A 24,971-nucleotide genomic window follows, 5' to 3' on the forward strand; every position below is an offset into this window, starting at 1 on the left:
GAAAACCTCCAGTGGGTACAGAAAATATTCACAATGTTCTCCTCCCTATACAATTGAGCAGAAACCAAGAGGCTTCTTTACAAAGTGTGCTTCTTTTGGCCCTGTCTTGCTCAACGCTCTGAATCTAGTGTGTGTCCTTTCCCTACCCTTTTCTTTTCTCTTTTCCTCTGTCACCATGAAAAGCAGATTTTCGGTATCTCACCCCACTTCCTCCACCATAATTTTGGTTAATTTTAAACTTTGGCAGTAATTATGCAGCAGAAAACAACAAACCCCAAACCTCATAAAGGTTCACTTCCCTATTTCCTGAATGGATAATCTTGAATATGCCAATCAAATGTCCCATTTACATACTCACAAAATTTTAATGAACTAAGAACTGGACTTACCTATGAAATATAACTTATACAACATTTCAAAACCAAAAGCAAAGCATGTATAAAACACTCAAGACTAATAATGAAAAAAATTTCTAAAGCTATCATGTTTTTTTCTTGTAAAGGATATGGCTCCAAACTTCACATCCAATTCCTGTTGTTATCCTGTTTTTTTTTTTACAATGCACAGGGGTAACTAGGCTTCTCAACACAGAATCTCCAGCTCTGGGAAATTTTCTTAAATTGTATTCAATAGACTATTTTCTTTATTCTAATTTCTTAGTTCTCTTCTCCAAGTATCTTGTTTCTCATCCAAAACCACACAAACCATTTCTACTTTTAGGATAAACAGTTCTAATAGACCCAGCTTCAACAGGGTACTTCTCAAACATTTCAAAGGCAAAGTAAAAAGCTCAAGAGCCCCTTACTCCACCCATTTCAGTATTAGAATAGTCTGATGATACTTACTGATTGGAAGACAAAAATAAAATGACCACAAACAACTCAGCTGCGTACAATAAGCATGGTGAGCTTGGCTTTTCAACAGCACCAAAGCCTTTCAATTGATTAGGAAGAATGTATTTCCTAGAATCTTCTGGAGTCCTTACTGCTCATAGATGTTTAGGTGTCAAACAGAGATGAGCTTTAGATTTCTCTATTAAACCCACACCCCAACTATATCACTACCATGTGTACTTTCCTGTAGATACTGACAAGATCTGCTTGTCAAACAGAAAATACTAAGAAATACAAACCATTACATATTAAAGATGGTGACAAAATAACAGAACACGAATGATTATTATTCAGCTAGGTTTCTTTCTGCTATCAGTCATGTAATAAACATATCAACAAATATTATATAGATTTCATTAGACTGGATCACACATATCTGCCATAATAGACACTGAAAGAATTACTTGAATTAATTACTTGTTAAACACCTTTTAGCATTAGTATGTGTCCTCTGCAGAAAGATAATTATACCATAAAGCTGAAAGAAATAAATGACAATAGAGCAATTCAAATGAAACAGATTGTTCAAGAGTAAAGACACACAAGTAAGTATACATTTCAGAGACACTTGAGTGAAAGATAATATTGTTCACACAATAATTAAAAAAATAAAATCATCATATATTGAATGCATGAAGAGATTATTACAACCCTTGTTTTGGACAGGTACAAGACATCAGCTGGTGCTGTCTAACCATTTTTCTGCCTTTTTAAAAGAAAGCATTTCAAGCTGGATGTTGGTGGCACACGCCTTTAATCCCAGCACTCAGGAGGCAGAGGCAGGTGGATCTCTGTGAGTTTGAGAGCAGCCTGGTCTACAAGGGCTTGTTCCAGGATAGCCTCCAAAGCCACAGAGAAACTCTACCTCGAACCCACCCATCCCCCCCCCCAATTTTTGTTAAATATGTATGAGTGCTATGTCTGCACATGCCTAGTGCTCACAGAGATCAGAAGAAGGTATCAGATCTTCTGGAACTGAGTTATATATGGTTTTGAACTACGCTTATGCTGGGAACCCATCCCTGGTCTTTTGCAACCTGTATTCTTGCAAGTATTCTCAATCACTGAGCCATTTCTCCAGCTCTGTTTTTATTCTGCTCTTTGCTGCCTGCAGTAACCACTGCCTGGAAGTCCTTTCCTATGGCTGTATTGTTAATAAAAATGGGGAGGCTTTATGAGCCTTTAAGCCCTTACTTTTATACTATATACTCTCTGCAGCAACTATCAAGCATGCTAGAATTTTCACAAGCAACAGGCCCACATCTGCTGGTTATCTAGAATACTGACTGGCTAGATCTGCTAACAAACAGAAAATACTAAGTCTTTCACACATAAGACTACTCCAACCACAGCTCACAGGTACTATTTGTAAAATCACCTATCTACCACCCTCAAATCTCTCTAAATAGCTTATTGTCCTACTGTCTCTGCTACCCTGCCTGTATGCCCCTCGTGAGAGGGAGTGACCATTTCTGACTTCCATTTTTTAACAATTATATTCTTAGATTTAACCCTTTCAAAAGCATGCTTCTCGATTCTCACATGGTGTCAGCTAGTTCAGTGCAGATTTGTTCTATTGTCGTGGACATGTTTTGGTCTAAACATTCAACAAGTTTTGATGGAAAAATACATGCCAATGTAGTTTCAATTGATTAAAGGAGGATTCACAAAAAGACTAAATGGAGGTCGGGAAAGCTAGATTGTGGATAGTTTTGAAGATCACAAAGATGTATAATTCTTTTTCTATGCCCACCAGAATATCAGTAAGGTTAAAAATCATATAAGTCGATCAAGAAGGTAAAGATGACAAGAGAATATGAAATAAATATAAGCTACAGCAACAAAACAGGTCTTTATAAAAAAAATAAGAGCTTTTATACTATAAAGGACATCAGCAAGAAAAGTCAATCTATAAGAGAAAATATTTGCAGATGATACATTTTGTGGCTCTTCTATCCAGACTATGTAAGTAGCTCATATAACTTAGTAATAAAGATTTTAAAAGGAGCAAAAGGTCTGAACATTTATTTATCCAAAAACTAATAGTAATAATCATGTGAAAAAATGTCCAGGATCATTAGTCTCCAGAGAAACACAGACAGCATCACAGTGAGACAGCACTTAACACTCACCAAGATCACAAGCGAAAAGTCATGGAGCAGCCACAATGGTGCAGCTGTGACCTCTTGGTGTTATGACACATCTTGTTTATAGGAAAGGAAGAACTTAAAATGGTATATTTAGCAATTCCTCAAACAGCTAAGCAGTGTGATTCAATAATCCTACTCCTATACCCGAAAGAATTACACATTTAAGCCTTCACTTATAAACCTTTGGTCATAAAGATATGGGTATATGATATTTTTCTTACATAATCTTATATTCTGATGCAGGAAAATGCATGATCTATATGGAAAACCATTGACAATTCAATGATTCAGACACTAATGCCTACTCATGAAAAAATAATCTATTTCCGTAAAATAGAAAAGTAAGCAAATGTTGCTAAGCTAATAGAATGTATTTTGTGTTACTACATGAATTTATAAAGTATGTAAGATAAATATGCTGTAGAATTCTAGCCCCATGAAGTACAACATAAGGTTAAAATACTAATTTATAGAATATATAACCCAGCTGCAAGATGTATGAAATACTTAACATAAAAATATATTTACATGGCTTATATTTTGTAGATTCCCTAAATACTAATTTTATTAGTATTTATTCCCCTTGCAATACCTGTGCCACCTCTGAAGCAACCAAAGCTTCTAGGGAGATGGCTCACTTGAGTAAGCAACATACTCTGACTTAATTTCTGACAGACTGGCAATATATTTCTTCTCTGTGGAGCAACACCACCCTCAAATTTACACAGTAGGATATATATGATGAAGCACCAGAGGCATTTTGGGCAAACCGGAATAGAAGCAAACCAGAAATGACATAGTTTATTTTAAAAGTTCTACCTAATTAGATTCACTTGCAGTAAACTATTTTTCAGTAATTACAGCTACAGTCCATCCTTATTAAGAAAACACGCAATGACACGAGGCCTGCATGCTGTCCAGAGTGTGCATCCTACTTTCCCTAAAATAGTATGCACAGTATATGGCAGAGCAGATCCTCTTGTACTACCTATTTTCTTAATCAGGCAGCCCCAGTTCTCTCCCCAAAGCAAAGAAAAGGAAAGAAAAATTTTACTTATAATAGATGTTATCACACCTATTATAAATAAAAGTATCAAATATGGAAAATGAGGGAAATAGCAAGTATATATCTGAATTCACATGTCTGCACATTAGTGTGTGCACAAGTGTGCATGTGCTCCTCTCTCTCTCTCTCCCTCCCTCCCTCCCTCCCTCCCTTCCCTCCCTCCCCCTCCCTCTCTCTCTCTCTCTCTCTCTCTCTCTCTCTCTCTCTTAATACCAAGACAGTTAAATAGCAAACAGATGATCTTCTAACCTCATGGGGAGAAGGAGGAAAAAACAGGACTTAAAAGTAAGTCTATTTTCAAAATGTATTTTTAACTCAGGGAAAAAGAGGCTTAATCTTCCAGGGAATTATACACAAACCATATCACAAAAACTGTAATCACCCCTTTTGAGCTATATACTCTAGTCTCAACACTGAGCATTTCAGGCAAGTTCTCCAATACCTTTACACTTTGAAACTAGGCTCTTGTTTAATACAAAATAGGATGTCAGTTGATCAATATCCATTTGGATTAAATTTGTAAGTCCACAACTTCCCTTAAGTGTTAGAACAAATAAGTACAAAGCCTAAAAATTTATTGTTTCTTTTTTAACTCAAAATGATATTTGCAGGTGCCAAAAGGCATTTTGAAACCACTCACCCTTACATCAGTTAAAAAAAAAAAAAAAATGAAAAGGGGGGATGGTGAGGAGGGAGAATCCCATGAGGCCTTATGTGTCAAGTTTTTGCCCAGAGCTAATTTTCATAGCTATGTTATAAAACCTGAAAATAGAGGTTTATAATGGAAATGCTGACAGACCCTTAACTATAGCAGACCGAATGGATATAATTAAAGAAAAGCTTTCAGCTATTCCTAACCACAAATGAAAGGCAACCATTTTTATATTAACCTCAAATAACAGCAAGAGAAAACTAGAAATGTGATTCCATAAAGGAAATGTAAAATAGTAAGATGAACAATAGAGCTATTTGACTTTTAGGGTTTTAAACAGAGGCATTTAGTTAACATAACCAAGTCAGTATTTTCACAATGCTACTTAATCAGCAATAAAGACTGCTCTGGTGAGCCATCAGCTTCAGTTAGCAGAAAGTGGCATATGAAGTTATTATTTCTTAACAGCCTAGAGGGAGCTGCTTCTCCCTTTAATCAGTAATCTTAATTCTGTATTTTTCTGTCATACAGTTATTAAAGTTACCTAGTCAACAGACAGAGACACACACAGAGATACATACCCCTACATACACATTTATGCAAGGGCTGGTACCTTATTCCCATCTGAATTTGAAAACAGGGGAGATTGTTAAGGTAAAGTATTTCATCCTTTCCCTTGGCCAGGGATACAGCCAAGAATAAATATCATCAATCTATGTAATCCATCTTCCCTACCTAAATCAAAAGTCAAGAATTTAGCTTTATTCTCAACTCTAAAGCAGGAAGGGCAGGTGCCTATGCTTTAATTTTTAAGAACTACCCAAAATGTTTTGAGATTTTCCCATAGTAATTTTAGTAGAGAGTTATTCAAGTATGGCTACAAAATGTTCTTCAACAAAATTATACATTTTTTAATTAAGAAATCAGGAATAAATCTCCATGTTCAAATAATCAAAGACCTTTTAAAAAGATGTTTTTCCCTTTCTTTTTAAAGTTAACAATTCTATCTGATTTCTGGGGACTGTCACCAAATGCTTGTCTACAATGCCAATATCTATCTTGAAAGTGCTAAAATGAAAACATCCATGACACAGTCTCTTATAAATGCTGGGGTTAGTTTCATTGCAGATGTGCACAAATTACTATGCAAGTTCATAAATTTACAAGTTAACAAACTTACAGAGTAACAGCAGTATGGACCATCTTGTTCACACAGACCTCAGACTCCTCTCAAAGCTCCTCTATTTTTAACAATTGTATCTCTTTATGGCATTTGTTTTCAGTTACAGTTGATAACACAGTGGTTAAGAGTGTTCCCAGAGGGTCCAAAGTTGTACACAGCATCCACATCCGGAAACTCACAACCACTAACTCCAGCACAAGCGATCAGATGCCCTTTCCGGCCTCCATTGATCTGAATGTGCAAGTGCACATTCATACATACGTACGTACGTACACACACACACACACACACACACACACACACACACACACGTACGTACAGGCACACACCATCTCTGGATTACAGAACAGTGTTCCCAGTTATCAGACACTCACAACTCATACAGTACTTTTAAAGCAGTATTTTTATATAGTTCTTAAAATAGATTGGCTTTAATGCTAAAATAATTTACTCATTTGAATTTTAAAGAACAGAGTTTTGTTTCAGTCACAAAAGTAAAAGTGAGGCAGTTGATATAAACCTAATAAATCAGACAAATATTTTGTTAAATGTACTTTACTTGTCTCCACACTAAATGATTCATTTTATTGATTCATAAACTGCAAAATTACTAAAAGAAGACAACCAAATGCCTCCTGTAAGCAACTATTTTTTATTCAGTAGTGAAAAAAAGAACACATTCAGATGTACACAAACAGTATCAGGTTTGCATACAATATGTAGATTTTACTTATGAGAGTACTTTCCATTGCTAAACAATACACAAGTGATGCCATTAGTTTGGCTATGTAAGTAGAGGAGTATAGTGTAACAAGGCAGCTAGTGTAGTGTAAGAGTCCAGTCTCAATTCTGAAATTTAATAGGATAAACACATCCATAACTACATTTTATCTATAAATAGAAATGGAAGAGTTAATAAAAGAGACAGTATGTGTAAATTCTCAATCTTTAAAGCACATAGGATTATTTTTTTATTCCTTACTATTACTTTATATTAAGGCTTATTTTTTTTATGTGTATGAGTGTTTCGTCTGCACATAGGTCTGTGTACCATGTGTTTGCCCAATGTCCACATATGTCAGAAAAGAGCACTTGATCACCTGAACTATATTTATATAGATTATTGTGAGTCACCACGTGAGTGCTGGGAATCTATCCAGGTCCTCTCCAAGAACAAGTACTCCTAACTGCTAAGACATCTCTACAGCCCACCCAGTATATTTTTACAGAATTACCAAAAAAGTTTCAGCAAGGAGATTCAAAAAATGTTAGTGGATAACTATCAAGTAGAACACAGAAAGATCATTTTAAAACATTTTTAGCTTGGTGCAAATTCCAATTCTGAAGTCTCTCCAAGCTTCAAAGTAAGCTTTGTTTCCCTTCTTTTGTGTTTCCACTAAATTCAAGAGTTTTATTTCTTATCTTAGAACACATTTTCTACACAATTTCCTACAGTGATCTAAAAATGAAAATGAAGAAAACTCAGTAATATCCATTCACATCTAAAACACTCACATAGCTGTAACAAGAGGTTCTTTGTGCCTGCTGGTCCCACAACCGCTTCAGCCCCAAATAAGCACACAGAAGCTATATTAATTATAAAACTGTTGGTGGGTGGCTTGGGCTTCTTATTGGCTTGCTATGTCTTAATTATTAACCCATTTCTATTAATTTATCTATTTCCATGTGGTCTTGGCTTACCGGAGAATGCCTTGGGTGTCATCTCTTCCCAGGCTCTACATGACGACTTGGTCTGCCTACAATTCCCAGAATTCTCCTCCTCTCCTAGTTCCTGCCTCTTTCCCTGCCTCTATTGGTCACAGTGTTTTATTGATCAACCAATAAGAGAAACATATATACAGAAGGACAATCCCCATTACACAGGAACTCATTCTTGGAAGTTAATTTACAGGTATCTTCTTCAAGTACACAGATGCATGCATATGTAAAAATGTTAAGTGAAATGTGCTATAATAATAATACAGCATGGTAAATAATATAATTTCATCATAGGGACAGGGCAAATAAAGCTTGCTACATCTGTATAATAAAACACTAAGTAGTCTTTAAAAAGAATTAGGTAGGAGTCCACACAACATAAAAAGTTGCTTTTCAACTTTGAATAGAAAGTACTATTCAAATAGAAAAGGAGGCTTCTAAACACAGATCACAAATGCTTCAAATGTATATAACTAGCAGAAACTCCCTGAAATGGGCTCAGGAATCAGAACTAGACCAGTGCTCCTCAATCTCAGGACTTCTGGGTTCTGCTGTGGGATTTACTTGGTGAACTGCCAGAATTTTGTAGCATATGGCCTCTACCCACTAAATATGAGTGGTATGTTCTTAGCTGTGACAACTAAAAGTTTTCAGACATTACCAAATATCCCCTGAAGGACAAACACATTCCTGGTTGAGAACCACTCAACTAGAGAGTAAAGGTGAGACTTAACACATTTTACCACGTGATATTCACAATGCAAAGATAGTTTTAATAACACAAGGAAAACTGCTAGAATAAGAGTATTTATAGGTTATGAATCTTTGCTTAACAACTATGTAAAGGCAGGCATGAGGACACATACCTGTCCTCCCAGAACATGGAAGGTAGGAATTAAAAGGATGAAATTCCATCCAGGCCAGCTTCAGCTTCATAATGAGTTTGAGGTCATCTCAGCTTAGACTCTGCCTTAATTCCCCAAAACCAACCCTCCCCAAATCTATTCAAAGTAAAATTATTTAGGATTAATAGGTACTTAGTCATCTTCAACAGAAAAATAAATTGATTATACTACTTTCTTTCTATGACTGCCTCTTCAAGACGCATAACTCTTTCCGTGCTTATATCTATGTTTTTAAATCTTCCAAGGATGGCAGTGCCCAGTTACCAGGACAGTTCAGAATAATCCCTTCTTCTTTCTTATTTTTGACATTAGACAAACATATTTAGACAAATTAAAACTAGAATGAGAAAGAATTTTCCAGTTAAGCTACAAGGCACAAGGAAATGCCAGTAACTATTTATTAAAAAATGAAAAAAATAAGTCTTCATTCGAGAAAACAAAACCTAATGATATATTCTGTGACCCCCAAAACATTTTTTATACAAAGATTTATAATTAAAGGGTTTTTCTTATCAAATTGCTTATTAATTTACTCATCTGTCATCTACCCATCAAAGTATCTGAGCATTTTTTTTAACATTCTTGTTTGAACATTCTTAACACTGGTGAGACAAGCAAATAACTACTGGTGAAAACTCAGGTTAAACACATAGATATACAAACTAGTGGTGATTAAAAACTTACATAAATCAGGATAAAGAAAATTAAGGAAGCTACAAAATGGCATTGAAAAAAAATTTGAAATTTTGTAAACTGATCTTCTTAAGATAATATTAGAAAGCCAATATTAAAGATAATATTATCTGCAAATATGACCTCAAATAAAATTATACATATTAACTATGTGAATCTGTGCTTATCTGTTTGGAGTAGGTATACATGTGAGTGCAGGTACCTGAAATGTAAGCTGGACTTACAGATGTCTCTGGTCCTCTGCAGAAGCAGTATGTGCCCTCAACTACTAAGCTATCTCTGTATCCCCTAAAACCATAGTTCTACATACAAATTCTAGCCAACTTTTCAGCAACAGTGACGACACAGTGATAAATTTAACTTATTGAAAACACACAATAACTGTGTTTCACATGGTGGCTCACATCTTTAATCCTAGCACTTGGGAGGCCGAGGCAAGCATATCTCTGACTTCAAGGCCAGCCTGGTATACTAAGCAAGTTCCAGGACAGCCACGGATACAGAGAAACCCTGTCTCAGAAAGACAAAACCAAAACAAACAAACAAACAAACAAAAACCTTCATATACTTGAAAAGTAAAACTTACAAAATGACAAAAATTCAAAAATATAGTTTGTATCCATCTTAAAGTTGTGTTCTGATTATATCTATAAATATATCTGTACAAATTATATTGACACAAACCATAAGCCTTCAATACTTTTTTTTTTTTTTTTGGTTTTTCCAGACAGGGTTTCTCTGTGTAGCTTTGGAGCCTATCCTGGCACTTGCTCTGAAGACCAAGCTGGCCTCGAACTCACAGAGATCCACCTGCTTTAATCCCGAGTGCTGGGATTAAAGGCGTGTGCCACCAATATTCAAGGCCGTGTGCCCGGCCCCTTGAATATTTTTTTATGTTAAAAACAACACGTTAATTTCAGAATATACAGACTCAGAAGGAAATATTTGAGGCATTGAGATTACAAATAATGTTTCAACTACAACTTAAAACCACTTTAAAAAAAAAATAGTACAATGTGGGAGGTAGAGAGACGGCTAGCCATAAAGGTCTTTACAGTGCAAACCTGATAACCTGAATCTGACCCCCAGATTCTCCATCGGGAGGACAGAAAATTGAGCTGCCACAGAAAGTGCACACCTACTCACATCCATGCATTACACACACACACACACACACACACACACACACACACACACACATCTCTCAATAATAAATATTAAAATAAAATAGTACATTATAGCAAAAACCTCCCTATGGGGACAAAATACCACAGGTTTCTATAAAAGTAACCTCAAACTTGAACTCAAGGTCTTGCTCAGACTAGCACACCTCTTTTTGTAATTACACATTTCAGAGGTGATACAGAAGGAAAGGTTCTAGAACAGACCAGGGCTGTTCCACTTTTGTTGCCTGTATCTCGATAAAAAGCTTTCTTGTGAAGAACTACTGTTTGAAAACTAATGATTTATGCCAGTGTAGAGGAAAAATCACCTCTTTCACCTACACTTTGTTGTATGTATGTATGTATGTATGTATGTATGTATGTATGTATGTATGTATGTGAAAAGTGAAGCTCACAAGCACTTGATGGAAAACATACCTGACTCTGGCCAGAACAGCTTGCAGAAAGTTCAGCACTGTCCTAAGTTCAGGTTCTCGACAGGCTCGCAGTAACATGCTAAATCCATCATTGAGAAGATGCTCGTGAGAAGGGTATAAACAACAGCTGGTCTCAAATACTTCTTGAACACCATCAATATAGATGCAAAGCAGTGTCCATAGAGTATGCCTCTGTACCATTTCATCGTTCTTAGATACCAAGAATTCCTTTGCTTTTTCTTGGAACTCACATGACAATTTCTCAACCCAAACACCAATGTCCAGATTTTTCTGTGCATACATCAGGAGGAATGCCATCTGACCCTTCCAAACAAGGGCTCTATGAGATGACGTGGAGGCAGGCCTGAGGAAACGAAGGAGGTCTAAAACATGGCTGGCTACATCTTCTATCTCTGCAACAGCTGCTAGCAGTAGAAAAAGACTGAAAAAGTTCTGGAGGCCAACTTCTGTTAGTTCTTCCATCCGTTTTTGATGAAATTTAGAATATATTCTATAAAATATAAAAAATTAGTATGATTATTTCATTAACTAAAATCATTTAAAAATACTTTCCTCCACTATTCATGACACAGTATTACTATAAGTTACCCCTAATTTTGTATGTGTGGTGCATGAATGTGTACATGCATATGGGCACATGTGTGCAGGTGCTTGTTTACACATACATATGGAGGCCTGAGGTGTCTTCCTCAATTGGATCCCACTTTGAGACAGTGACTCTCACTGAACAGAGTTTATGTTTTCAGCTAGTCTAGCTAGCCAGCTTGTCCCTGTATGCACCTCTCAAAGGCTAAGATTGTGTTAGCCTCTATATCTACCCAGTGTTTACATAGATGCCAGAGAGTCCCCAGGTCAAGTTTTAGTTAACTCTTCACCTTGATGTTGCCCTGTCACTGTTTCCACTTGCCACTGCCCACTGACTTAGCAAACCATTACAGATGATCAACGTTTCCCAAAGATGGTGGAAATGCTCTTTTCCTGTGATACATAGCTTTTCCCTTTGATTTCCATCATTTCCTTACTCCTTGACAAATAAGACAGAAAATATGTTATAGCATGGATTTCAAAAGGTCCACAAAGCTCTGAGGTTTGTTCAATAGTACTGTGCACTAAGAGACAGCTGCATCTTTAGGAGAGAGTCTAAGTAGAATTAGGTTAAGTGGAATCACTTACTTAGACACCAGCCTCCTGTCACTCTTTTACTTGTTGTCTGTTCCCTGACAACAAGATTAAGTGGTTTTGGCTCTGCGTGTGCTCTCATCAGGATGTGCTGCCTCAACCAAAGCAACAGAGTCAATGGATCATAGACTGGAACTCTAAAACCAAGAGCCCAAACAAACCTTACCTATTGAAAAACGCATCACTGCAGGGATTTGTCATAGCATCAGAAAACTAAGATATGCACTCTTTTAAGTACAATTTTATGTGCTCTTACACAAACTTTAACTGAACAATTTTTCAGAACTTTTCTCAAGTTCAGAACTTTTCTGTCCACCCTTCAGAAAAACCTGGTTTTATTTTGTACCTTAGGAAAATTCAAGGAGCTAGGTTATTTTTACCCATGAGAAGAAAAATTATGAGTGCTCAAATATATATGTCAGTCATTAAGAAATTTAATCTTTCATCAAAGCTACTTAGTATAACCTATAACCTTATGTACATTTCTCTCAACATTCAGGGGTTAGAATTGGAAAGCAATTCATCCTGACGTCCTACTCATGGACTGTTAAGTCCTGTAATTTCTATACTTAGTTGTTAAGGCCACAGATAATTAAAGCCCACAAGAGATTGAATGTTGTATAGCCAGGCGGTGGTGTCACATGCCTTTAATCCCAGCACTTGGGAGGCAGAGTTGAGCGGGTCTCTATGAATTCGAGGCCAGCCTGATCTACAGAGCCAGTTCCAGGACAACTTCCAAAGCAATACAGAGAAATCCTGCTTGAAAAACCAAAAACCAAAAACAAAAAACAAAAACAAAAACAAAAAACAAAACAAAACAAACATAAAAAAACCCAAAACAGAAAACAATGTAACTACATAACAGCTAATATGCTCCACAAAGTAAAGACCACTACTGGCCTATTAGTGTTATCAAAGAATTACAGTAATTCTTAATTAATGCAGTTGAGTTATTATGTCTTTCATAGAAACATTTATGTTTGAGAAGTATTACTGGTCTTGAACTCTATGTAGTTAAGGATGATCTTGAGCTAACAATTCACCTACATCCAGCTCCCAAGTGCTGGAGGGGTACACTACCACATTCAGCTCATTCAACAATGCTTGAAAATGTTCTCCCAGAAAGACAAATATTCTCTCCCCCAAAGTTCTTACCAAACAAAATGAAGAAGTAGCAGATGGTGATATACTACATAACAAAGGCTTTACAAGAGGGTTTCTATGTAGTCATGGAAGTTGAAAACAAAAAACAAATAAATTATATCCATTAAGCAAAGAAATTAACAAAGAAATAAATAAACAGATAAATAAATAAATAAATAAATAAATAAATAAATAAAATACCAGAGAGGGGGAAGGGAGAGAGACAGAAAGGAAGAGAACCAAACTAGAATGAAAAATGGCAGATTCCCCGAGTGAGACAATAGAGCTATTTGGTTCTTGTAGGTTCTAGTCAATTTAAGGAAGCAGCATTGAAACTGCAGGGTTCAAAGAACAAAAACCATTTAAGCAATAAGCCTAATAGCTACCAATGTACCATGAGAAGGTTTTTTTAAAAATTTAAAAATTCTATCACTTTTAATGAATCAGAACAAAAGATCACGAAACATTACAATTAATTGTACAATTAATTGTAAGTATCAATATTGTTTGTTCCTCATTATAACAAAATGGCCAGAAAAAAATGTTGGCATCCTAGGATAAGGAATACATTTTAAACGTGCAAAGACTCTAACAATAAATATATAAATAGCAAAATTTCCAAATGTACCAGTGAACACTTATGACAAAAAAGATACTGTACAACACATACCTTCCTTTAACTTGTTTCCAAGGATGAGGGCCACTATTCTTCATTGCTTTCTTAATGACTTTTGCCAAAATACAAAGAAAAATGACATAACTACTGCTGGATTTATACAGGTCAGGGTCTTGTTTGTCACCAGTGCAGGTCTTCACCATTGTAAGCATTGACAACGGTGATTTGATGATATTAGTAATGCCTTTCAAAGGAAGCCAAGAAATACTGAAGGAGCTGTTCTAAATAAAAATTAAAGGGAAAAAGAGCATAACATAGCTGTTATAGATATGTTTCCTACTAAGTAAAAGTGAAAGCTATAAATACTAACTAGTTTATAAAAAGTCTGACCCATTGTAATTCTATTTTTATTTGATTGTAATTACCATATATACACAAGAATTTTTAAAAAATGCCTAACAACAGAGAAATTGTTATTTGATGGAATGGCTTCCATTAACATTTTTTATGAGAAAGATGTTATCTAATTATCCCAAAGCTCAGACATCCTAAACCCTCTCTTCTCACTCATGAAAGTAACTGAGGTCTTTAAATGTCCTCCAATTTTCCATTTCTTCCTGTACTTTCTAAATCCAGTTTCACTTTCAGTTCTCAGCCATATTATTTGTATACAATACTACTACTAATTCATCTGTTCCTCCTCTGCTTATATAAACAACACTGTCAAACACTACTCAATGTCATATTGTAGCTTTCCATATTGTAGCTTTCCAGTATTTTCTGAATAAACTGGAATCCAATTGTACATCACCTTTAGCCCTTCAGGCTACCCGTCTATCCCAACTCATGACTCTCTCCAACAGTCATTCTAGTCCTAACAGGGCTCTCCTAGATCTCCATGCATCTGTTTACACTGTACCTTCACCCAGACCCTTCTGGGACCAGAAACATCAGGTGTGTGTGGGGGGGGGCACAAAAGCGGAGGAAGGGGAACTGTAGTTGGTATGTAAAATGAGTAAGAAACTGTTTAATAAATACAAATTTAAAGAAAAATCACAATTTTCTAAGTTCACAGAGGAATTAAGAACTCCTTCCTCTATATAATGCATGGTATTTTAACTTTCTCCTTTCCAGGGTGTTCATACTGTACATACCTACTTGGGTACTAAGATTGTTTCTTACTGTGGACAATAGTGCCTATTGATTGTTTCCAAGAAAAAGGATTATAAGACAGTAATAAAGGAGGCGAGCTCGAGAGATGTCCCCGTGGTCAACAGCACTGGCTGCTCTTTCAAAAGACACAAGTTCAATTCCAGCACCCACATGATGACTTACAACCACCTGTAACTCCAGTTCCAGGGTATCTGACAGCCTCTTTAGGTTATTAAGACACTGCATACGTACACAGTGCACAAGCATACATGCAAGCATAATACCCATATACATAAAATAAATCATGCTTAAGTTTAAAAATTATTTTTAATTTGTGAATGAGGATTCATAATTTGTATAATCCCTTATTTCTGGTTACTCTGCTTATACATACAAGAGAAAAGATAAGTCAAATGCTGACTCTATATGCCAGATTTCTACAGACAATTTTTGTGAAAAATGAAACCACGGGCAAGTTGCATCCTCCTCCAAACAATATTTAGCATTTCAAAAAATTCACAGTTCTCATAATTAAATCATAAAATACCCCTCAAATATCAGAAGTAAACTTCAAATTTCAAAAGCAAATCTATATTCTATTTACTTACCAGGTTCTTACTATAATATTCCCACAGATTGGTGACAATTGAAATGTTTGGCTCCCAGAAATCACAAAGTGTCAAACAACAGTGAAGATACATTCGTAACTGTTCTTCTAGTATACTTTCCTAAAAGAAAGAAACTTGAAGTCATGAAGTAGTAGGTAGCTCCAAGAATATCATATCATTTGACAATGTACTAAAAACCCAACCACTGCCAGGCGGTGGTGGTGCACGCCTTTAATCCCAGCACTTGGGAGGCAGAGGTAGGCAGATCTCTGTGAGTTCGAGAGCAGCATGATCTACAAGAGCTAGTTCCAGGACAGCCTCCAAAGCCACAGCGAAACCCTGTCTTGAAAAACCAAAAAAATAAAAAAATAAAAAAAAAAAATAAAGAGAGAGGAAGAAAGAAAGAAGGAAAGAAAACCCAACCACTAAAAAGAATATGATTATGCAACACGAAATCACAGCATTCTCAATCTTCAGAACACAAGTCTGACCTGACATAAGGGAAACAACTTATTTTGGAGACCATTAGTATCTTCAGATAATGGAAACTTTGTACTTCCATTACTTAAAACATAGATGTTTGAAAACTGATATGAGAAATCTAAAGAAATCCAATTAAAAGAATGTGAAATGATCTAATAATTAAAATGCCCCCCAAAAATTCAGAAAGTTTGGTTATATTTAAGAATTGAACCAAATTCTTTCACAGGATTATAATATTTGCCCTTAAGAAAACCATAAGGTTAGGGCTGGAAAATGGTGGAGTTTCAGAGTATTGTTTAACATTCAGGAGGACCTAGAACCATTGAGAAAGAAGGGGAGGGGAGAGAGGGAATGGGAGTAAAGGGCTTCATGGGATTGTAGAGGAAAGAAAAAGGAAAAAGGAAAGAGAACAGGAGAGGACAGGGATGATGAGGAGGGAAGGAAAGGGGAGGGTAAGAGAGGCGATCACAGAGAGGAGGGGAGGGGAGAGGAAAAGAGGGAAGAGGAGAGGAGAGGAGGGGAAGGGGAGAGGAGAGGAAGAGGAGGAGAGGGGAGGGGAGGGAAAAGAGGAAGAGAGGAGAGGAGGGAAGGGAGGGAGGGGAGGGAGGAGAGAGGAGGGAGGGAGAGGAGAAGGAGGGGAGGGAGAGGAGAGGGAAAGGAGGGGAAGGGAGGGGAGAGGAGAGGGAAGGGGAGGGGAGGAGAGGAAAGGAGAAGGGAAGGGAGGGGAGGGGAGAGGAAAAGAGGGAAGAGGAGAGGAGGGGAGGGGAAGGGAGAGGAGAGGAGAGGAGAGGAGAGGGGAGGAGAGGAGAGGAGAGGGGAGGGAATGGCTCAGAAGGTAAATGGACTTGGGGCCAATCCTGACAACGTGAGTTTGAACCCCAGGATTCCTGCAAGTCATCCTCTGACTTCTATACACAAGCCATGGTGCATGTGTGTCCATTCATATTACACAAACCAACACAGGCATAATGTAATAACAATATTTAAAAACAAGAGCACAGAGGCTCGGGAAGCAGAGGCAGGCAGATCTGAGTTCAAGAACAGACCAGTCATCATAGTGAGTTCCAAGACAGTCAGGACTACATATATATGGACCCTTATCTCATCCCCACAATAAAGAAACAAAGAGATCACATCATTGGCAGAGTATTATTTTATTTTATTTTTTTACCTTTTTAGAAGATAAGGGAGAAATGATAAATAAGTTAATCTTTCATGATGAAATAAACAGATACTTTTGTTTTTAAAATGACACCTCAATTTCAGTCATTCAACAAGTGTATTTAGTGTGGTACATACGAGGCATGGTCTAAGGCAGGACATCTACAGCAATAATCAGAAATAGACCTGTACTAGCAGAGCTAACCCTTTCAGGGAGGAAGGGAAAACTAGGCACTTAAATGGATGAGTCCAATTGACATAATTTTAATTGCTGTGAAAATCATGAACAAAGCAAGGTCATATGACAGTCACTGTTAGGTCTCAAACTGAGGACAAATGGTTGAGGTGCCCATTAACACATCATAGCAGAAGCTGGCTGCCAGGTTCTCCCAGCACCCCTCAATCCCTTTTACAGGGTAAAACTGGCATATTCTGTCCTCTACCCTGAACTCTTCAGCCAAGATACTGGGCTGGGCTTCCCTCCTGCTAGCTCCTCTGGCTCCTAAATAACTCAACCATTTTGGCCATGCCAGTCTTGGCCAGTCTGTTGGCCCAGATTGCCCTTCTTAATCAGTGGCTCCCCTCCCCTCCCCTCTCTCCCATCCGCTCACATGGCCCAGTTCAATCTGGTCATGTTCAATCTGAACTCTCCCAGATGTCCCTGCCTCTGACTATGCTCTCCCTTTTAGCTACAATAAACTTTCTCCTCTACCCTACCTAGCAGTCATGTCCTTCCCTTTTTATTTTTGTTTTTTTGATTCGGTCACTATCAAAGGTCAGTCATCATACTCTGAGTGTCAGGGAGTCAAAAGCCTTTTACAGGGAGAGATTTGAGCTAAATGACTAAAAAAGCCAAAGAATAGAAAGCCTGCAAGAAAAGCAGGAAAGGCAGAGAAAACCAAGTGAGAAGTTCCTAAACTAACAGTCAGTGTGGTATTTCGAGACATAAGTCAGAGACAAGCTGGGCTTATAGGCTTGTATCTCATTTCAGACTACTTGGTCTAGATAAGGAATCTGGATTATATATTAAACGTGTTGTAAAGTCATGGGAAGAATATAGTCACAGGAGCAAAATGATATCATTATTTAAAAACTGCAGCTCTGAATCACGCATGGAGAATGAACGCAGGCAATAGAACAGAAAAGCAGTGCCAGGGAGGAGGTAACAGCAAAGGCCCCTGAGTCTGAGACAGGAGAACAACTCTAGAGATGGGTTTGGAAAAGAAACAAAGGAAGATCAACTTAGAATAACTAAAGTGGATTGTGGCAAAGAATATGGAGAAGTTAGTGGGGGCAATGCACAGTATATCCACAAGCAGGTGCTAAGAACATAACAAAGCACGCAGGTCTAGAGCTCAGAGGAGAAGTCAAAGTTGTCAGTATAATCCTGGATGTTGACATCAAATTAAATAGTTTTAGACTAAGAGGCTAGGTGCGATAAGTAAAGGAAAGAACACACATAAAAGCAAGGAGTAAGTAAACATTTTTTTTTTAATTCTAACAGATACTGAGTAAAGGAATATAGAAGAGTCTATAAAACAAGTGGCCAATGAAATAGGAAGAAAATTAGCTATCATGGAAACCAATGAAGTAGCAAATAAAACCAATGGTGACCAGGTTTGAATATTATTGACAAGTTGAAAAGTAAGGAAAAATAAGAACTCTTACACTTAACAATGTGCAAGCCAGTGATGCCTTTGACAAGAGCACTTTGGACATGTCAGAAATGCAGTCACTGATAGCTGAGGAGATAAAGGGGATGGAGAATATGTTTTAGTGGAGATATATATAGAAAGTCCTGGAATAAATGAGAAGTTACCCTACATGACGTATAAGGAAATAAATTAGTTTTTGATAGAACCAGTAATACTTTCTATATGAAAGATAAAGTCTCCTGAGAGGTTAGAAGATACAAATTCGCAAAGATAGAGTTACATTTGCCTGGCAGAGAAAAGTTAAGTGCCAAGTAAGATGCTGAGTTCAGTCAGTCTTTAATCCCAACACTTGGGAGGCAGAAGCAGGCAGATCTCAGTGAGTTCAAGCACAGCTTGGTCTACATATCAAGTTCTAGGACAGACTGAACTATTACACAGAGAAACCCTGTCTCGAAAAAACAAACAAAAAAGGAGGCTGAGTTTAGTGGGCTGGGTATATATTGTGCTAAATAGTGTGATACAGAAAAGTTCTAAATGAAGTCATTAGGATACATTGTCTTTGTTCCGGTTTTGTCCTTGTAATTTGTTTTGCAAAAATTCTAGAGTGGACTGCCATTTGACTCCTATGATCCAGACTTTAAAGTTGGACAAGTAAGAAGGAATGATGAATTTCCTCCAGCAATATCTGATTGTGGGAAACAATGGAGTGGGAGAGGATAGGTAAGTCTTCAGATTTGAACAGGAAGAGTTAAAGAATAAGAGACATTTCTAAGGGAATGGCTATATTAATAGTGTAATCTACATTTAAAAAAAACATAAAAAATGAGTAACTACAGAAGAGGGAGTTAAGTATGTCTCTCAGATTTCAAGTGTCTATGAGTTCTCTTGAGCCTAAAATAATGCCTTCAAGGCCCAGTCCAATGTCTCATTCATCAAATAGCCTCCATAAATGTTTCAGAAACAGATTAAATATAAGACCGTTTCTACTAAGTATCTGTACACTCACTGAACCAGCGGGTCTATCACTGACATTCGACTTTATAAAGCAAATCTAAATCTAAGCTCTTACTGATGCTTACAGCATAATACTAAGCAGAGTTACAGCATATTGATTTTATTATGTGATCAAGGTAAAAAGAAAGTAGCTTATAAAATTCATCTTGAAAGGGTTATCTGTAATCTCAAACTGATTTGTGATGTAATACCCAAAAATGTGTATTCAATAAAAAAAAAAGTAGGTAGTTTGGAAAGACAAAGAGAAAGGAACATCTATTAAGTCTGTTATACAAACAATTCTACATCAAAAACAAGAGCAAATGAGAACAGTTTTAGTAAATGCCAGATTCGATCTACTTTCTTTGGGAGTCCAGAGCCTATGTTCTTCATGTTGTATACAACTGTAAAGAAATTAAATATAGCATTTTAGGAGATCTTATTACTTTTTGAAGTTAAAAAAATATTGCTCCTTAGTGGCTATAAATTAAAATAAAATGGTTCAATATATTATTCCTTGTTTTGGAAGGACAGGTAAGTGATTCAGTTAAATGTGATATATAAAAGATATTTTTGTTAACGCTTACAACCAATTACAGAACATGTTACGTTACTCTATATTTTTCACATTCTATATATCAACTATTACCTTATTCTAAACTATTTCTCATATTTTAAAAAATTCTTAAAGAGTATGTGTCCAAAGCTGGAGACATCACTCAGTGGCTAAGCATACATACTTCTCTTGCAGAGACCTGGGTTTAGTTCAGAGCACTAGCAGACAACAACTCCTAATTGCCTATAACTGCAGTCCCAGGAGCTCCAACACTCTCTGGCCTCTGTGGGCACCTGAATGCACACAGTACACATAATCTCACGCAAACATATACAAGAATAAAAAATAAACCCCTTTAAAACAGTAAAAAGGCAAGTTAATTTCTAAAAAGAAAAAGTGTTGTACATCAAGCTAAATTACAGATAGAAAACCTGTCAATCTTCAGTTCCACATAATTAAGGCAAGAGTACATGACATGATAGGAATAGAGGAATCAGTGGACATATTCACTCAAGTTCACAACCACAAGATAGATCTATACAGTGAAAATACCAAGGATACTTGTTTCCTCATTTCTTTACCTGTAATTCCTCATCACACTCTGCAGAGGGAAATAACAATAGCTACAGGAACATAGGTGTGCTTTTGTCTCCACACATATACACAAACTATATGTGAAGACTCAAATCCCAATGCTGACATTTCCTAGTTAGCTGGCCAAACCTACACAAGCCGCTTAACCCTTCACACAGAAGTCTCTTAGCAGTAAAATGTAAACACAAATAACATCACAACACAGGATTACCAGCACAAAACTATCATTACCATTAATTACATTTTGTTATTTGCCAAAGAGAAATAGCACTGGGAGCCTAAATGCTAACTCCTGAAGCTCACAACAAATGTAATAAGATTAACAATCTGACTCCTTAAGCAGAAACATTAGACTTGCTGAGTTTTAAGCCCAAAAATCTACCTAGCACAGTTAAATAAGCATATGGAAATCTATGACCCCAGACTAGTTTTATTTTTTTAAGAAGACCAGAAGAGCTGCTCTTTCCCACATGCCGTTAAACCCAGGCTGAAACACTATGGCATGCTAAATTTTTAACAAGCCCTTTGTGTATCCTGTTCTCAGGGGTATTTGAGTGTGTGTGTGTGTGTGTGTGTGTGTGTGTGTGTGTGTGTGTGTGTGTCTGTGAGAGAGAGAGAGAGAGAGAGAGAGAGAGAGAGAGAGAGAGAGAGAGTGCTAGCTAATGACTCGTCCTATTACAGCTCTTATATTTCCTCCTGAAAGCTACTTTAGACTTTTTAAAAAGAATGTCTTCCTATCTTGTTTTGAAATTGAAATTTTGGCATATGAAATTTGGGCATGTTTCACTGAACAAACATTTGATAATGAAGCATTCAATGTTTTAGTTTGGTTACTATGTAGACATGTCAACTTAAGAACAAATTTATTATCTATAACTATAGATACATACAGAAAGAGATGCTCCAGGAGAATAGGTGGGGTCTTCTAGAGTTCCATCAAAATGTATTTATTCTTAATAACCACTTAGCTCCCCCCACAAAATTGGGTCTTAAGAACTACATCAAGTACCCCTCTTACTTACAGAATATAATTTGATGCAACAGTGATACAGTAACACTGAAAAAATACCAGAGAAATCCAGAATACTACTTATCACTGCAGGAACATTTCTCCCACAAGAAAGTGATACAGGATGTCCTTCTCTATGCTATGTATATGCATTACTTTTACTGGTTGATGCATAAAGCTGTTTCGGCCAATGAACAGACAAAATACAGGTAGGTGGGAAATTCAAACAAAGATGCAGAGAGAAGGCAGGCAATCTTTCCTTACCAGTCAGACAAATCTGCTCCTGGCAGTACCAATTACTTCAAAGGGGATGATGGGCATTGAAGGAACTCATTATGGAGTTTGCCTTCAATGTGGCAAGGCTGGCTATTTGGGCAAGAAACTGCTCTTGCCTGGAATGCTTGACTGTATGCTGCATAAACTGGACATGGAGGACTCTTTAGAAAGTGACTTCTGGACAGACAGGTTAGTCCTTCAGGCTTCCTGATTCATAGAGGAAACTGCAAGACATTCTGCAGAACATAGGAGAAAGCAACTGACAAACTTTGCCAGTACAAGGCAGATCTTCAAATTTCCTGCTTCACTAAAAAGTCTGCTAGATACTCTAGGTCTGTAGACTGAAGATGGATGCCCCAATGTTGCAGAGAAACTTGGGGTGACTGCCCATGTAGCCAGACGTCTGTGTCATTTCTAGACTTTTGGAAGTTGCTTGCGATGCACTTCCTGTTTGCTTAGGTAATATTATATCCTTCTGGAGCTTTTGATGTAGTTGAAAACTACATTAATATGCCTGAGCCATTAGTCAAACAATTCTAATTAATATTTAGCCTCAGAGTGAGTATTTCTTAAGCGGCTCTGGGACTGGGCAGAACAAGAACAACATTACTTTTACTCAAAAGACCTAACTTCATGGAGAAAGTGTCTTGAATTGGTGATAATTCCAAGGTGACAAACTCATTTTGGTTTGTTCAGTACTTTCCCAGGCCAGGTAAACTGAGATGGCTGGTCATGAAGCCTGTATTTAAAAATATCTTAAATCTTTCTTTTTTTAATTTTTATTTATTTTCATTTTATGTACATTGATGTTTTGCTTGCATGTATATTTGTGTGAGGGTGTCAGATCTTCCAGTTACAGGCAGTTGTAAGCTGCCATGAGGGTGCTGGGAATTGAACCCAGGGCCTCTGGAAGAACAGCATGTGCTCTTATAACCACTGAACCATCTCTCCAGCCAAAACAATTTCAACTGCTACTGTTAAAATGCTAATTATGCTGTGAAAATACTCTATGTACTTAAAATCGATTAGAGAAAGGCACAGAGCTTAATGAGAGAGCACCTACTTAGCTAGCAGAAGGTCTTGAGTCTAATCCTTAAATATTAAAAAAAAAGTCTTAAGTTACAGGAAGTCAACATCCAAAGAGGGTAGAGTATGTAAAGTATTAATTAAAAGCAAGTATTTCTACAGAAAGGAGATTAATACCAAATTCTTTCCTGCTGTCCTTGACAAATATGAGTGTTTCTATGCAAGAACAGTCTATGATAAAGACCAGCAAAACTCTGTAAATTCAGAGGTTTATGGAAATTTTTAAATCATTTACATACAAGAGCAAACAAAAGGCTGGAAGAGAACTTCAAGCACACAAGTACTTAAAACTTAATTAGGAAACTGAAGCTCTGCTTCTGATGAAGATATAGTATAGCAGGTAATGAATTAACCAGACCCAGTAGAATAATTGATGGTGTTTTATTGGTAGAAGAACTTACAGAGAAAACAGCAAGTAACTGTTGAGGCGTTCCCTGTTCCAAGGACACAGCCCTGTCTCCTCGAGCCCTGATCCTTTCCCTTTAATCAGTTATGTCCACACCTGTAACCACACCTAAAAGGCGTAGTCACTGCTACAGGTGCGGAGGCGAATATATCGCTACATAAGATGTAGGAACCATTACTAGAAATGCAACACTACTCAGACTTCACTGAAGTTACTCGTGCTTGATTTGAACAAAGCTCTGAGTCATTAAGTATGAATCTGAGTGCAGAAGCCTCTGAAAGGGGGCAATGACATAAATACAGTATTCATATATGAAACTCTAAGAATAAAATTAAAGAATGAATTAGTAACTGATACAAATGACAATGGTCAATGCAATATCTATTTCGTATTTCATGACTACTCTCTCATTTCCTGTATTATAGAAATAAAATAAAATACATGTAAAGTGTAACTAAATCATTTAGAGAAATATAATTAAAATTATACAGGAAAGTATGAAACAAAATAGCTTTAACAGTGGTTAAATGATTTCTGGTAAAATCCTTAATTTCCTGGTATCTGAGACATCTAGCTCATAACTGGTGAGGTTCTTATGATAATTAGAAACATTTTGTTCACATACAGTTAATACAGACAGTACATGTAACTTCAGCCATATACAGTTTTCAAATATTCAGCATTTTGGTCTGAAAAGATGGTTTAGTGGTCAGATATATCACTTCTATAAGCATATACACACAAAGCTATCTTCTAATATTATTTATGCCTCTTCAAGTTTTAAATAATCCTCATTAACAGAAAAGCAATTTATTTCTTAAATTAAAAAATATTCCACACCATAACCTTCCATAAAGGGTTTCTTACATTATAGAACTTTACAGAACTACAACACATTTAAAGATGAGATGAACAGGATATTTAAAAGTATTTTAAAGGAGGTCAAGTCTGACCTCTGGGCCATGAAGCACTACATTAACAGCTCTGCGGAAAGAAAAATGATAAGGTATGAAATGAGTGCTCAGAAACGAGGACCTTATCAGCGAGAATAGGATTCAAGCCTGTAAGACGAATTGCTCAGCACGGCAAGTCACCTTCCCGCTGTGAGGAGGATAGAGCTGCATTTCCAATACCACCGACTATCTCCTTCATCATGTCGCCTGGCTTGCTAT

General features: G+C 36.8%; 1 protein-coding gene across 2 annotated transcripts in view; it reads right to left on the minus strand.

The window, feature by feature from the left end:
* Positions 1-24,971, minus strand: part of Mms22l (MMS22 like, DNA repair protein) — a 110,175-nt gene that overhangs the window by 58,911 nt on the left and 26,293 nt on the right. For both annotated transcript variants that reach the window (XM_027403446.2, XM_035439945.1), the window contains exons 12-14: positions 15,581-15,700; positions 13,875-14,101; positions 10,863-11,372 (exon numbers count right to left, since the gene is read on the minus strand). In XM_027403446.2, coding sequence (XP_027259247.1) covers positions 10,863-11,372; positions 13,875-14,101; positions 15,581-15,700 — 857 coding nt within the window. The remainder of the gene's footprint in view (positions 1-10,862; positions 11,373-13,874; positions 14,102-15,580; positions 15,701-24,971) is intronic.

The sequence above is a fragment of the Cricetulus griseus genome, chromosome 2, assembly GCF_003668045.3.
Source record: "Cricetulus griseus strain 17A/GY chromosome 2, alternate assembly CriGri-PICRH-1.0, whole genome shotgun sequence".
Lineage (NCBI taxonomy): Eukaryota > Metazoa > Chordata > Mammalia > Rodentia > Cricetidae > Cricetulus > Cricetulus griseus.